Source organism: Stegostoma tigrinum, chromosome 33 (genome assembly GCF_030684315.1).
Source record: "Stegostoma tigrinum isolate sSteTig4 chromosome 33, sSteTig4.hap1, whole genome shotgun sequence".
NCBI classification, from domain to species: Eukaryota; Metazoa; Chordata; class Chondrichthyes; order Orectolobiformes; family Stegostomatidae; genus Stegostoma; species Stegostoma tigrinum.
The window spans coordinates 1,475,402-1,490,632 of NC_081386.1; the positions used below are offsets into that span (position 1 = coordinate 1,475,402).

The window sequence follows — 15,231 nt, forward strand, 5'->3', positions numbered from 1 at the left end:
TTAGAAACCTCCCATAGAATCTGTCTCTACCATTCTCCCAGGCGAAACACTGCAAATCTATCACCTCTGAGTAAAGACATTTCTCCTCATCTCACTCCTAGGAGACTTGTTGACAATCTTGAAAATGTGACCTTAGTTACTGACATATCGACCAGTGGAAAGAATATCCTTCTTTACCCTGTCAAAGTTGTTCATAATTCTGAACACCTCATTAAGGTCACCTCTTAATCTTCTCTGCTCCCAGGGGAATGAGCACAATTTATCTAATCTTTCCTCATATCTAAAATCTCTTTCTCTAGTATCATTTTAGTAAATCTCCTTAGCAATCCCTCCTGAGCTTTAACATCCCTTTTTAAAATCATAGAATCCCCACAGCTTGGAAGGTCATTTGGCCCATTGAGTCCACATCACGCGTCAGAACAGCATCCACCTAGCCTGCACATTCCTGGACACTACGGGCAATTTAGCATGGCCAATCCACCTAACATGCATATCGTTGGACTGTGGGAGGAAACTGGAGTACCTGGAGGAAACCCAGCAGAGGAGACCGTGCAAACTCCACACAGAAGATGGCCCGAGGTTGGAATGAAATGCAGGTCGCTGGTGCTATATGAGGCAGTGGTGCTAACCACTGAGCCATTGTGCTGTTGCAGGTGTCCAGAACTAAACACAATACTCCAAAATAGTCTGATCAATGATCTGTAAAAGGCATCACCTCCTTGCTTTTATACTCTATCCCTCTGTTTATTATTCCTAGGATCCTACAAGCCTTCTTAGCAACTGTTTCAACTTGCCTGGCCACCTGCAGAGAATTATGCACTTGAACCTTGAGATTCCTCTGCTTCTGTACTCCCCTCAAAGTTGTATCATTGCATCTGTATTATCTGTGTTCTTCCTATCAACATGCATGATCTCACATTTCTTTACATTGAAATTCATCTGTTAGGTGTTTACCTATTTGGTCAACTTGTCAATGTCTTTCTGAAGTCACTCAGCATCACTCCCATGATTCACTATTCTCCCTTAGAATCATTCCCACAATTCACTATTCTCCCTAGCTTAGCATCATTGGCAAATTTAGAGGTTTTACCCTCTATCTTCAAATCATTTCTATAAATCAGAAAAGCCAAAGGTTTCAACACTGACCCCATGGGTACATAACTTTCAACTTATCTCTAGTCTGAGAAATGACCATCTACACCTACCCTGTTTCCTATCCTTTAGCCAACTTCTAATCCATGCTACCAAGGATCCATCAAACCCAAACATTTCTAATTTTCTGACCAATCGGAGATGTGACACTGTATCAAATGCTTTCTGATAGTTCCACAATACAATATCCATAGAACATCCTTATCCACTACCTATGTCATATTGTCAAAGAATTAAATCACATTTGTCAGACATGACCATGACAAAGTGATGCTGACTGTCTGGTATAAACTTACTAATTTCTAAGCATATATTTACCTTATCTTGTATTATGGCCTCCATCAGTTTCCCTATTATTGGGTTATCATTTGTCCCTTTCTTAAACAGTAGTACCACATTTGCAATTCTCCAGGCCCGCAGGTTACTTCCGTGTTCAGAGAGGCCTGGAAATTTGTCAACAGCTTTGCAATTTGCTCCTGTCCCTCTTGCAACAATCTACGATGCATCTCATTTGGCCTGGCGAATTCTGTACCTGGAGTGTTGTGACCCTTTTTAGGGCCTCTTCTATCACTATACTACTCAGATATTCAAACCCACATTTTTATCTAAGCCATTGTCATCATCCTCTAATTAGGTAAAGTCAAGAGCAAAATATTTAGTTGGTACCTCTGTGATATCTTTTCCTTTAGTGAGCAGCTTACTTTAAGGGCTCCACTCTGTCCACTTATCTTTCATATTGCTATGTTTGAAGAACATTTTACTATTTTTTTAGCACAGCGTGCCATCCTTTCCTCATGCTTCTCTTAGCCTTTCTTATTCTAGCCTTAGCCTCTCTCCTGCATTTTAAATACTCTTCCTAATTTCTATAAGCATTATTATTCGTATAATTAATTTTTCTTTCTTATTTTCTCATCAATATCCTTAGTCACCCAGAATAGTCTAGCTTTGGATACCCCATATTTATTTCTCATGGATATACACCTGGCTTGGGCCCTATTCAGTTCCCTTTTCAAATTCTCCCATTTTTCATGCAGTGTTTCATCCATCAAAATGAATTTTCAATCAGTTTACTCCAGTTTAACTTTTAGACCACTAAGATCTACTTTTTTCCAGTCTGGAATCTTAATCTTTGACTGAATTTTATTCTTTGCCAACTTAACACTGAATCTTATTGTGTTATGGTTGCTGTTTCCCAAGAGTCCCCACTCTCTCATTCTTGACTTGTCTTGCCCCATTTCCTCAGGCCAGTTCCAGCACAGCTCCCTCCCTGGGAGGACTGGAAATGTCCTGTTCCAGAAAGTTCTGGTGCACACATTGCAGGAATTTCTCCTCTCTCGTACTTTATCCCCCATACTACCTTTTCACAGTCTACCCTAGGCATTTGAAAACATCACCTATCACAACCCTACTTGTCTAGCAAATTTCCATAATTTGCTACAAATGCTCTCTTCTACCCCCTGCCTACTTTCCATAGAACTACAACGTTTATTCCATTACAATAGCAAACAGCTGAAATTTCCAATCACATTCACTGTATTCTTGTTTTTGGCCAGTAGACAGTTTTTAAAAATAGGTCCAACATATTTGGAATACAATGGTCAACTGTTCAAGATGACAAGAGAGTAGGATGTGCCAGCCGAATATCTTTTCCGCCCATTCTTTTTATTTTTTCCTTATTTTTCTGGACGACTTGGTGGCTCTTCTTTTCTCTTTTCCTGAGACTTTTAAAAACATTTTACTTTTTAAACTTACTCACTCAGAGGGGAATGGAGGACGCAAGTCCAGGATTGGAGGCCATCATGGGACAGTGGGTCGCAGACCTCAGGCCATCATGGGGAGATGGGTCACGGACCGGAGGCCATCATGGGGAGGCAAGGGCCTTGCGGACTGGAGGCGAGGCCTTGGGTTTTAAAGCCCGGTGCAGTCTGGAAACTTGCCCTTCTGCTGTCTAGAGGTTAGGTGCTGGACTTGTGTGAAAAGGACTGAAATTTGAGTACTTTTTTTAAACAAAAAAAACTTTTATTCTTACACTGGACGTTTTTTCTTCAATTTTGTACCAAATACTTAAGTATCCGTACCAAGGTATTGTGTACCTAAGATGGCGCCATAAGCGGCAACATAGCAAACCTTTCACTGTGCTCATTTGAGCACACGTGACAATAAAGCTCATTCATTCATTCATTCATTCAGCAGAGCCACACCAAAGCAGCTAAGCACTCAATTTTCTCTTTCCACTGGAAATTATGGAATAGGGAATATGGAAGAGATTTTATAGATAGTTTTAAATGTAGAAATGGTTCTGGTGCAGCAGATAGGGGAAGGCCTTGTTGGAGATCCAGGGCCAATGTTTATCAAGGGAATGAGCAGAACATTTAGGAAAAATATCTTTCCTCAGATGACAGGTGAAGCGTGGGATACTTTGTCACAGTGACTGGCTGAGTTCAACACAATGGTTCAGCACTTGTAGCTGTTCAAACATTTGCACTCATCATTGCCAATATCAAACCCAGGAGGAGGATTGGTCCACAATATTAATGGCCCACAGAAGGGGTAGACTATTACAGCCCAATACCAGTGTACATAGAAACATCTTAATCTCAGTAAAATGGTGCCAAATGTCAGCATATTATCCTTTCAATGCTGACCAACTAAAAAGAGTGCAAGAATGTATGTAATGGGATTGATGGATCAGAGAACTGGCAAACACTCAATGGACCAAATAGCCTTTCCCTCTACTGTAAAACTCTACAAAAAATTCTCTGCCAATTAATGCTTGGGGGCAGTTTCTTTCCTTGACTGTGGGAACACAGTTCTACTGATCATGTAGTGCAGAGAATATTAGCTCAATTCTCATATAGGAAGTTTGAGAAATTGAATTTGGTTTAAAACATCTGAAATGAGTAAAAGTGATCAAGAAGCTGTCAGATTGCCACAGAAGTCCAACTAATTTCAGATTCATTCTCCAAGAAAGAAAACCCACTTTTTGAAAATAGTCTGATCTACTCGGCATTCTGGTATTCCATGAAGGTGCCTGGATAATTAATTGCCTCCTGAAATGAACTTGCAGCCATGTAGAAAGGCACCTCACAACAACCACAAACATAACCAGAGACTGGAAATAAATGTCAGCTTGCTAGTGATTCCCACATTCGAAGAACAAAGAAAATGAAAAACAGTTCAGTTTTTGGCAGATGATGTGTGATCAAGTGTTCAAACGAGAGATTTTTATAATGATGAGTCACCTTTATCGGACTGAGTTGTAGTCCAATTCAGAATGAGGCCAAAGATGGGTAGGTCAGAGAGTTCTATTCCATAACTAATGCTCTTGCCCTGTTGGTGTGGTTACTAGTGATCTACTGTAGTAAGGAGGAATGTACATGATCAGTTAAGTGGCAGATGCAGTTAAATAGTGAACCATATAAAAATACAATTTGTGAAACAACAGAAAAATGTAGGTCTTAAACAGTAAAGTTTTCAGTGGAGTGGAATGATATAAATGAACATAAATGTGAATTCCTAAAAGCAGGTGGGCAATTTAAAAAGCCATGAGACAAAGTGAATACAGAAAATAGAAAGCCCAAGAATACTTAATACTGTTTTTGGAACTACATGCAAGTTTCAGACTCCCCTCTATAGAAGGATTACATCAACAGCAACACCATATAGATTTACCATAAAGATTACAGGGATGTGGACTTAGGTTACTGTCATGTAAAACTTAATTGAAGCAGCCATATAAATACTGTAATTACATGAGGTCAGAGGGTAGGAATACTGCAGTGAGTAACTCACCTCCTGACTCTCCAAAGCCTATCATCCACTTACAAGGCACTAGTTAGGGTGCCTTTTGCACCCCCAGCGGCTTGCTCGATTCTCCTTTCTCACTGCTACTTGCATGTCTGACCCGCTCTTCATTCCTCAGTGGACAGCCCAAATTTCTGCTCTCACACCCCCAACAGGGCTCCTAATTCTCCCCAACGCTCTACATTTCTCAGAAGCCTGCTCAACTCTTCCACGCCTCCCCTGACTGTGGCCCCCTGACACATCCCACATACCCATCCGGTCACCCTTCAACTTGGCACCATGCTCCCGTGCCAACATGTGTGTCTCTGGTCTGCTAAAGGTGGTAGAGTGAATTTCAATGTAAGTTGATGGAACAACACCTCATCTTCCACCTAGGTACCTTATAGTTTTCAGGTCTCAACATCCAGTTTAACAATTTGAGAACATGATTCCCCTCCTCTGTTGGTTACCCTCCATCCCCACCTTCCTGCCCTCCACTGCTCAACCCCCAAACCCAGCACCCCTAGGTCCTGCATTAAGTGGGTTGCCCCCTGCACAGCCAACCAATTTTCAACTATTCACATTTCTCATCAGTATTTTCCCAGCTATTGGCAATTCTGATGAATGGTCAAAATGTTAACTGTTTTTTGCTCGCAGGTGCTGCCAGACCTGCTGCGTTTTTTCCAGCACCATGGCTTTTGTTTCAGACACATGGTCACAGTACCTACAAAGGTACGCTTCAAGTCATTCACATCTAGATGCACAGACTATTGCTATTCCTTCACTGGGACTGGTCATAATCCTTAAATTCTCTCTTTAACACACTGGGGCTGAGGCACGAACTTCAAGAAGATGGTTTATCACCACCTTCCCAATATCAATTAAAAATGATCAAATACTGAACTTGCTTGTGCCACCCACATCGTAAGAATGAATTAATAAGTGATGGGATAGTTGACGATAAATGACTGAAATTCTAAAAAAAAACTGAAAGAAGCTGAATTAGAAACAAACAGGGCAAGTAGGTAAACTGGACAGTGTGCAAATAATTTCAGCTGCTGGGTCAACATTCTGTGAGGTGAAGGGTCTCTCCCCACAAGTCCTAAAGTTTTCTTGATTTTTTTTCACCTGTGTCCGAAGTTTTCTTTAACCATGTTGTAAAAAAAGCTTTCCTAGTTCTGACTCCTTCTTCACTCCTGCACACAGAAAACAATACAACATCTAGTTGTAAGAATTAGCAGTGAATTTGGAGCAACCACCAAACTTCACACAACAGCCTGATAGGTCACTACAAATATTCTGATACATACCACTCTCCACCGTAATACGCCTACAGGCTAGCAGAATGTGCCAACGTGTGGCAGATGGAATCTTGATATATTGTGAGATGACGTGTTTTGGCAGGAGGGATGGGAGAAGTATACACTTAACGCACAGTTCCACAGAAGGAGCTGCAGGGAAAGGGGGACCTAGGGCTTATATGCATAGAACTTTTAAGGAAGCAAGATGTACTGAGGGAGCAATTAGCAACAGTCACGGGCTTTTAAATAGAGCTATTCAGTTCATATGCAAAGAAGTTCTGCTGAACCGTTAGAAAGCTCTGGTTAAGACAAAACTACAGAACTGCACCTAATTCTGGTCAATACAGGCTGAATTTTGTCCTTCCCAGAGTTGGATTGGAAAGGGAGAGGGTAACATAAAAATGGATGTAATGCAATGGGTGCTGTTTTGAGGCTCCCTCATCCACCCCAGGCACTATGTTGTGCAAAATGGGGGAGGTGAACAAACTGAAGGCCACCAAAGGACTTCCTTGCACACTGTACTTTTTCCTGCTGCAGGCATAGGCCAACATCAAGTTTGAAGCCAGCAGCATTTACTGTTCGGTCAAGGTTTGGGGGGGGGGGGGGGGGGGAGAGTACCTCCTTTACGGTACCTTCCCTACGTCCTTCCCTTTTCCCAGTGATCAGTGCATGAACCCCACTCAAATTGCCATGTTTGCCACAAGCATGTTGGTTTGTTCCTGGAGATAATCACTCCCTACCCACTTTCCTCAGTACGGCTCCAGTAACAATCTCCACTGCTGACATGAGACAGTCCTGGTATCTACCTCTCCCTATCCCTATTGCTTCTGCCAAGATGCATGGCCTCACTTTTCTGCATTAAATTCATCTCCCACATGTTTGACCAATTTTCTTGCTTATCTTACACCAGATTGGGACAAAAGTCTTGACTCAAGCCACTTAAGTTCTCCAGACATTATCCAACTGCAGGGAATCTGGCTCTTGATATTTAAATGGGATAGAATGAAGTGAATGGGACTGACTGAATTGCTTTATAGAGAGCCACAAACTCTACAGGCGTCAATGCTCATACACACTCGTTACAAAGATCACTATGGGTGGGGCAAGAAGATGCAAGCAGCAGTGGCATTGGGCAATAGGGAAAGTAAATGATCAGCCTCCACAGCAGATTCCTCCCCCACATTCTGCTGTGTTCTAGGTTCAGAAACATGGAAATTAAACACTAAGTAAACCAAACAAAACAACTGCTGGATGGAGTAGAATAAGACTTGGGGGATTGGTCACATTGTGGTAAGTCATTTATGACTGGCATTGCTACATATTTCCTCCTTTGAAAATTCTGAGTTGGGTGCTAGGAATGATTAAATGATCATTTGTCCTGCCCCTGACTTGTGATTGCAGCAGTGCTGGGTATCCCAGGCTATCTCAGGATTTTTGCCCAGTACGTCACTGGCAGGCTCTACAAGTCCCATACCCAACGTCCAAACTTATTGGGCAGGATCAATGGCTTCAAAATACCCATCACTGCTTCCACCCCAATGCTCCATGAACACTCAGAATGCAAATGGAAGGACACATTCAAGACAAGAAATCAGGATGAACCATGGATGAACTCACAAGGCTCACTCCAACTAATGAAAACATCTTTGGTTTTAAACATGGTGTTGGACAGTACTTACTTTCCAAGATGATTTCGAGAGAGATCAAGTGATTTCAGGTTAGAGCACTGCCATTTATCCACTGGAGGAAGAGACTGTATCTGATTTCCAGATAAGTTCAGACAGCTCAGGTTCTGTCACCATTAAAAAAGTGGTTTGAGATATCACAGTTGAAGGCAGCAACATAGGTTAACATCAATACATTCACCAATCCCAAACAACAACACTGTATGTGATGGGATGAATCTACACACAGGAAACTGGAGCAGAAGGAGAGGGAAGACCCATGCTTTTGGGGTTGATTTGGGGGTAGGGAATAGTGGTGGTGCAGAGTTGTTGGAATATTGCTCTAGAGGTAGATTAAAGGAACATGAGTAGTATCCCAGCACTTTCGTTAGAGGCAAGCACTATAAAATGGTAAATTTAATTCCGGTTTGCAAGTGTGATAGAAATAACATGGAAGAGAAAAACCCAAACAGGGAAATACTAGAGATGTTGCATGTTAAGGGAAATATGAGAAGATTATGCAGAGTCATAAGACCTTCAGCCTTCTTTACATTCAAGCAAATCAAGGCTGACCTTAAAATCCATTGGGCACAATTACTCCATAAGGCTTAAGATTGTTATCCGAGAAAAATTTATTCACGTAAGAGCAGAAAGCTCCAGTTTGCCCCCAGCTTTTAGTGTAAAGTGGATAAGAGTTCCATATCCTATGACCTGTGGTGTGCTGTAGTGTTTCCAGATTTCCCTTTAAAAAAAAAATTATCTTTACGTAAATTATTATACAATTTAATCCTTTTGGTCCAGCTATCACTCTGCTGAATTGATACTGTACCTTCCCCAAGATGAATATATCCTTCTATGGCATACTGCTCGAAATTGAACACAAGACTCCAGATAGGGGGTCTGGTGAAGACCCTGTACAACTGAAGCGTAACTTACTCACACTAACTGCGTGCGCCCATTTAGGACAATTCATTGTGCCTCTAAAAACTCAATGCTGGAGGCAGACAGTGATATACAACTCTCGCTTCCTTTAGTCATCATAGCAAAGTTGGCATAGTCTTACCAGTTCACAGGGTTGCTCTTATTGCAGAGAGATAACTGGTGGCAGTTTAACCTGATGGCCACCACATCTTAGATTAATGAGAGGCTCAGAAGGAGCGTGCTTCATGGTAACCTCAGCAGGTGTGGAATTGAGGCTGTTGGCGTTACTCTGCATCGTAAACCTGCTGTCCAACTAAGTAAGCTAACCAGTATCATAGGATTTACATGGAACAGATGTGGAGAAACCCCAGTGGATGGTTTTCCATTATTTCCATCCGTCAGTCTTTTACAGAAAACAAATCCCAAAATTGTGCACAAATACCTTAAGTTCAAAGATGTTTGCTGGCACTTCCTTCAATAAATTGTCAGAAAAATTTGCTTCTTTAAGATAATTCTTCCAGAAGATACTCAGATTGTTTGGAAGGGATTTCAAGAAATTTCCAGAAACGTTACAAAATTTCTAGGAATATTGAAAAGAAGTTGCATTTTAACAAGCATGTTAGTTTTAGGGATTCCACCTTCTCTTGAGAAGTGCAGGAAAATGTGATAACTATTTGTTATAAACATCCATTATCCAAATGATGCACATGACCAAGTCATTGCAGACAATGATTTAACAGTACGTACATGCTGATAAAAGGAGCACATTCCAGGACCAGAAACTTTCTGATGGCAAGACAGTCACAGAGTCATGGACAATGGGGACTGCAGATGTTGGAGAATCCGAGAAAACAAAGTGTGGAGCTGGATGAACATAGCAGGCTAAGCAGCATCTTAGGAGCACAAAAGCTGACGTTCATGACCTGTTGAATGTCCATACCTCCAAGGGCACTTGTGTGTGTGAGATGGACAGAGAGCACTAGGAGACACCCCCAAAGACTGGACCCTCTACAGTCTCAGTCTGGAAGAATATATGAACTGGCCTGATTGAAAGCCTTATGAAAATATAAGTACTCCACTTCCCTGGTTCTCCTTGACTCTATGCTGCATGGAACATCCTTATAAATATTTCAATGTGTTTTGCCAAACAAGATTTGCCTTTCATAAATCCATGCCGTCTGTCTCCAACTTCTCCATTTCTTTTGAAGTGTCCAGGTATTATAATTTTTATAATAAATCCTTATACTTTCTCCACTAATAACGTCAGGCTATTAAATATGCAGTTCTCTATTTGCTTTCTCTCTGTCTTCCTAAATAGTGGAGTTACATTTGCTATTTTGCTGTCTGCAGTAACGTCTAGAATTTTAAAGATAAGCAACAATGCATTTTCTGTTACTACACCCACCTTTTTCCAACACTGGGATGCAGTCCCTCTGGCCAAGAGGATTTAGCAGTAGTCAGTCCAGTTAATGTTTCGTGTACTACCTCTTTACTAAACCAATTCTTTCAGTTCTTGAATTTCACAAGCCCCTTGGTTTACTAATACATCTGGGAGATTATCTGTATCTTCTGTGATGGTGAACAATTTTTTTGTTTATTTTTCTGAAATTTTCCTGTTCTTAATCAACATGGGCTCATCTTTAAGTTCACTTGTAATTTGTCTGGAGTTAATCATTTCCTTTTCACATACATGAAGTATTTCTAATAGTCCACCTTCAGGTTCTCACTAGCCTGCATTTATATTCTCTTTTCCCTTTCTTTATCAATTTCTTCAACATTCTACACTCCCAATTCTCAGGCTTACTATTATTTCTGGCCAGTTTCATATTACCAACGCAATCTTTAACTTCTTTTATTAGGCATGGTTGATTCACCGAGGTGTCTGTGCCTTGGAAGAATGAATGACGATTTATTGTCACTTGTATTTTACAGTAAAATGCAGTGAAAAACTTCAACTGTCATCACAATTTGGCACCATTTTGAATAGTTTAAGAATAAAAATATATAGCTGAAATAAGAGCTCATCTTTGTTCTGCTACCTCCACCATGAGTTCTGAACTGGATCACCAACCACACCTGTGCTTCCACCCCTCCTACAGTGACGTATATCTGTTGAAGGCCACGTGGTTTTTGAATATTGCCCAATGATCAAATTCTTTACTGCGTTTTTCTAATCCACATTTTTCGATCCAAATTGCCCCACATACCTTCATAATTTCTTTTGTCCAAAGTTAAGACCTTAATTTCAGGATAAACTACATCATATTCAAATTTAATGAGAAATTATGTATTATTATGGTCATTATTTTCCCACAGCTCCTTTTCAGCAACTGTATTAATTTGCTGTTTCTCAATACAGAATACTACATCTAAACAGGCCAATCCTTAGTTAGCACTTCAACATGTTGCTCTATCTTACACACAGCCCTGAAATTTATCCTCTGTAGTACTAGAGTTGACTTGGTTGATCCAGACTGTGAAAAAGTTGAAGCTGCACATTATTACTGTTTTATGCATTTTACATTCATTTCTATATTCCTGATTTCTCCCATGTCCAATCTTACTGCTACTATTGTTTGCTGGACTATAAACAATTTTGCACAAATTTTGCTTTTCTCAGATCCACTCAAACTGATTCTATGTCTTGATTTCTCAATCTAAAATCCTTTCTTATTAACATTTTGAACTCATCCCTTGCTAAGGCTGCTATTCCACCTTCTTTTCCTTTTTGCCTCTCCTTCCTAAGTGTTGAATATCATTTGATGGTCAGTTCCCAATCTTGGTAACTAGCCACTTTTCTAATGGCAATTAATTCACGTACATTTACTTCAATTTGTGCCTTCAAATCAACAACTTTATCACAAATGAAACAAACATTCAACTAAAATGAATTTACATTTGCCTTTTTAACAGTTTTCGTTTTTCTGGTCTTATTTGATACTTGCTTGTGCTTCCATACAATTTCACTTACAACTTTTCTAATTCTTGTTATAAGTTTTAATTCCCTCCAATCTGAGTTTTTGCCCCTCACATTCTGATCAATTACCACTCCAGTTGAATCTTCCCAACAGGATTCACAAATGTCTCTGCAAGGATATTAATCCCAGTCCTGCTAAGGTGTAACCCACCCATTTTATGCACATGCATCAGAACCAGTATTAATGCCTCAGAAATCCAATACCCACTCTCCTACACCAATTTTCCAACTGTATGTTCAACTTCTCAAATCGCTCAATCCTACACTTTCTAGCATGCGCCTCCAGAAATAATCCTGAGATTACTGCTTATGAGGTTCTGCCTTTGAATCTTCTTCCCAGTTGCTTAAATCCTGTTTTAAGGACATCATCCCTCTTCCTACACAGGTCATTGGTATCAATGTGGATCGTGATCTCTGGCTGCTCATCCTTCCTGAGAAGAATTCCTGCTGCTGAAAGCCTACAGGTTACTGTAAACTCACCAGCAGTAGTCAATGTAAGCATAGGAATTCCGACTGCTCCATGAGCCATAAGGTTGGCCTCAATTTTGTCCATTTGCTCACCGTGTAAGCTTGATGCTAAAGTTGAGCACAACAATGTTATCCAGTGGGATAATGGCTATTGAAATCAAATTATGACTTGCTATGAATTACGTATACTCCTGAATACTACAAATGCACCCTTGAAGGCTAAGATGGCTCAAATATTTGAACAACATGTACAGCTAGCCATTTCTTGGAGTAATAACACAAGTAGCAATATTCACTAACAGGATGCTGTCATTAGGCAAATAATAACTTCTGCTTACCAGACAACTGAGTAATACCAGGTACATGGGCAATACATTGCAACAACTGGCAGATCATATCAAATGCCTGTTCGTTTAGCTGTTCACAGAAGAAAAATACTCAACCAACTTGTAATACTCAGAATGTAATGTCTAAAGAATTGCAATTCCACGGTGAACATCACTTGTTGAACATCCTGAGTGTGCAAAGATTTACACTAACAATTAATTTACTGTTACTAGCCAGGCTTACAATAGGTCTCAAATTTGCCAGATTTATATATATTCACATGCAGGAACCAGTCTTCTGCTTAAAAAAGTAAGGTGCCAACGTCATGTGTCTTTTTTGGCATAAACAAAAGTATAGGAGAAAACAATTCTGTAGTGTATGGTCCATGGCAATGCCTCGACTCTGATCAGACAATCTGTCCCCCAGTCAGTACACTTTCCTCATGCAGTGTGGACTATATTCTTGCATCTGCCCTGATAAGGGTTAAATGAAAAGCTTAGACAGCATGTATCATTTTCAAGCAAAGCTCAAGCTCCATACTACCAAACATCTATTAGTTATGGATCTCCTGAGCAGAGTATTTACAACTTGTTGCTATTGCAGACTCCTCCCCTCCCCCAACCCCTCAATCCAGCCCCATCAACCTTCTGTTCAGTTTAAAAACAATCCTCGAGAACTCTGCACAACCGTGCTTACCAAAGGACAGGCCCAAGGTTCAGGAAAATCCTTGAGTGTATTTTGAGATGCTTTCAACCTACTGAGGGACTTGCAGCAGTGCAGGAATGTAGAGGGCAAAAGCTGAAGTTTATTGTCAGAAACATCAATCTCCTGGAGTTTTCTCAATCCAATCCAATTTGTTGCTGGAGGCAAAGGAATCAATTAAAAACCAATCATACAGTGTAAAAAGAAAAACAATTTGGGATATTTTCTATGACTAAGATTGCTATACCTTTTTCCTCATCAAATAACACTTCCAGCAAATTGGCGTATGCTGTGAGTTTCTCAAGCTTTGGTAGATGTAAGAAGCCGGTGGGCAGGCAGCTCAGTTGGTTCCTTGATACATCAATTTCCAGAATACTGCAAAAGTATAACATAATCCTGTTAACTGAATGTTTGATACAGCACTGAAACATCTTTTCAGCAACTTTTCTATTTGTCAAGACCCTCGGAACCTTGTATGCTTTAATAAGATCATCTCATTCTTCTAAAACTTCAATGAATAAAAGCTTAACCTTAAATCAATGTCTTCATCTCAGAAATTAGCCTAGCAAATCTCATTTGAATGGCTTCCAACACCAGTGTATGTTTTTTTGAAAATACAGGACCAAGTCTGTCCACAGCACTGCAGGTGGAGCCTCACCAACATCCTGTACAATTGTAATAAGAAGTTCCCTCTTTTTAAACTCCGATCCCCAGTAATAAAGGCTGAAATCCATTTGCCTTCTTAATTACTTGCTGAACTGCACGGTAATATTTCATGTTTCATGCATGAGACCACCCTCTGCACTGCACTGTTTCGCGTCAATTACCACTTAAATAATGGTCTAGCTTTTGAGGCTCCCTGTCAAAGTACACAACCACACGCTAAGTTCTATCGGCGAAGTTTTTGCCCATTCACTTCACCTAGCTGTCTCCCTTTGCAGATTCATCACAACATGCCCTCCTATTGTCTGTAAATTCAAATACATTACAATCTGAACCTCTAGATCATTAATATAGATAGAAAATAATTGATGTCCTAGAACCAATCTTTGTGGCACTCCATGAGTTGTGCTTTTCCAACCTAATAAAGGCACATCAATACTGACTCTGTGTCAAGCAACTCTCAATCCAGGCTCAAACATAATCCCTAATACTATGAGCATTTATTTGCATGCCTAATCTTAAAATTGCAGTTTTCCAATCTGCTGGAACCTTCCTGGAATCTGGTGAGTTCTAAACTATTTCAATGAATGCAGCAGCCATCTCTGTGGCACTTTATTTATAAAATGTTGGATGAAGACCACCAGGTCCTGGTAACTCATCTGTCTTGAGTCCTGTTCGTTTGGCAAATACTTTGTCCCGCATGATCGAGCTGGTTACAAGAACTTTCCTCCCATAAACACCTTACTTATCTATTATCTTAAGGATGCTTAAATTATCTGCAATTTCCCTATTCCTACTGTTAATTTCCAGTTATAACCTCCAAGGGTCCCATACTCTAGTCCCTTTTGTGATACTATAAACTTCACAATTTTGATAACTTCATGGATCAAAAGAACCAGTAATAACTCTTTCTAGAATAAATTGTTTCTCGAGGTGAAAGACATGGAGAAACTTTTATAAAGGAATTAAGAGGAATGTGTCAAATAGCCGTACCTGGGAAAAAGCAACATACACAAGCCATTCCCTGAGAGAGAAAGAGAAATACTGCTTCAGAACTTGCTGCCTCATGACAAACAGACAATTTAAGCTTGCCAGCAGAAGTCATATTTTGAAGTAAAGAGGTTAATTGCAAGAAAAGCTGTGTTTTAAACAGGCAGCTAACACCTATTGTAACAAGGAACAGGGGAGCTGCTTCTGATATGGCAGTAAGTTACAGACTTGAGGTCTCCAGAAGTATAATCAATGTTGGGGATGAAAGAATCTATTGAATCAT

The 15,231-nt window shown here is 40.2% G+C and overlaps 1 protein-coding gene across 2 annotated transcripts in view; it reads right to left on the reverse strand.

Annotated features, from left to right (window-relative positions):
* lrrk1 (leucine-rich repeat kinase 1) overlaps window positions 1–15,231 on the reverse strand; it is a 201,959-nt gene that overhangs the window by 94,362 nt on the left and 92,366 nt on the right. For both annotated transcript variants that reach the window (XM_048563008.2, XM_059639335.1), the window contains exons 8-12: window positions 13,543–13,670; window positions 13,290–13,453; window positions 9,264–9,401; window positions 7,916–8,028; window positions 6,064–6,131 (exon numbers count right to left, since the gene is read on the reverse strand). In XM_048563008.2, the coding sequence (XP_048418965.1) occupies window positions 6,064–6,131; window positions 7,916–8,028; window positions 9,264–9,401; window positions 13,290–13,453; window positions 13,543–13,670 (611 nt within the window). The remainder of the gene's footprint in view (window positions 1–6,063; window positions 6,132–7,915; window positions 8,029–9,263; window positions 9,402–13,289; window positions 13,454–13,542; window positions 13,671–15,231) is intronic.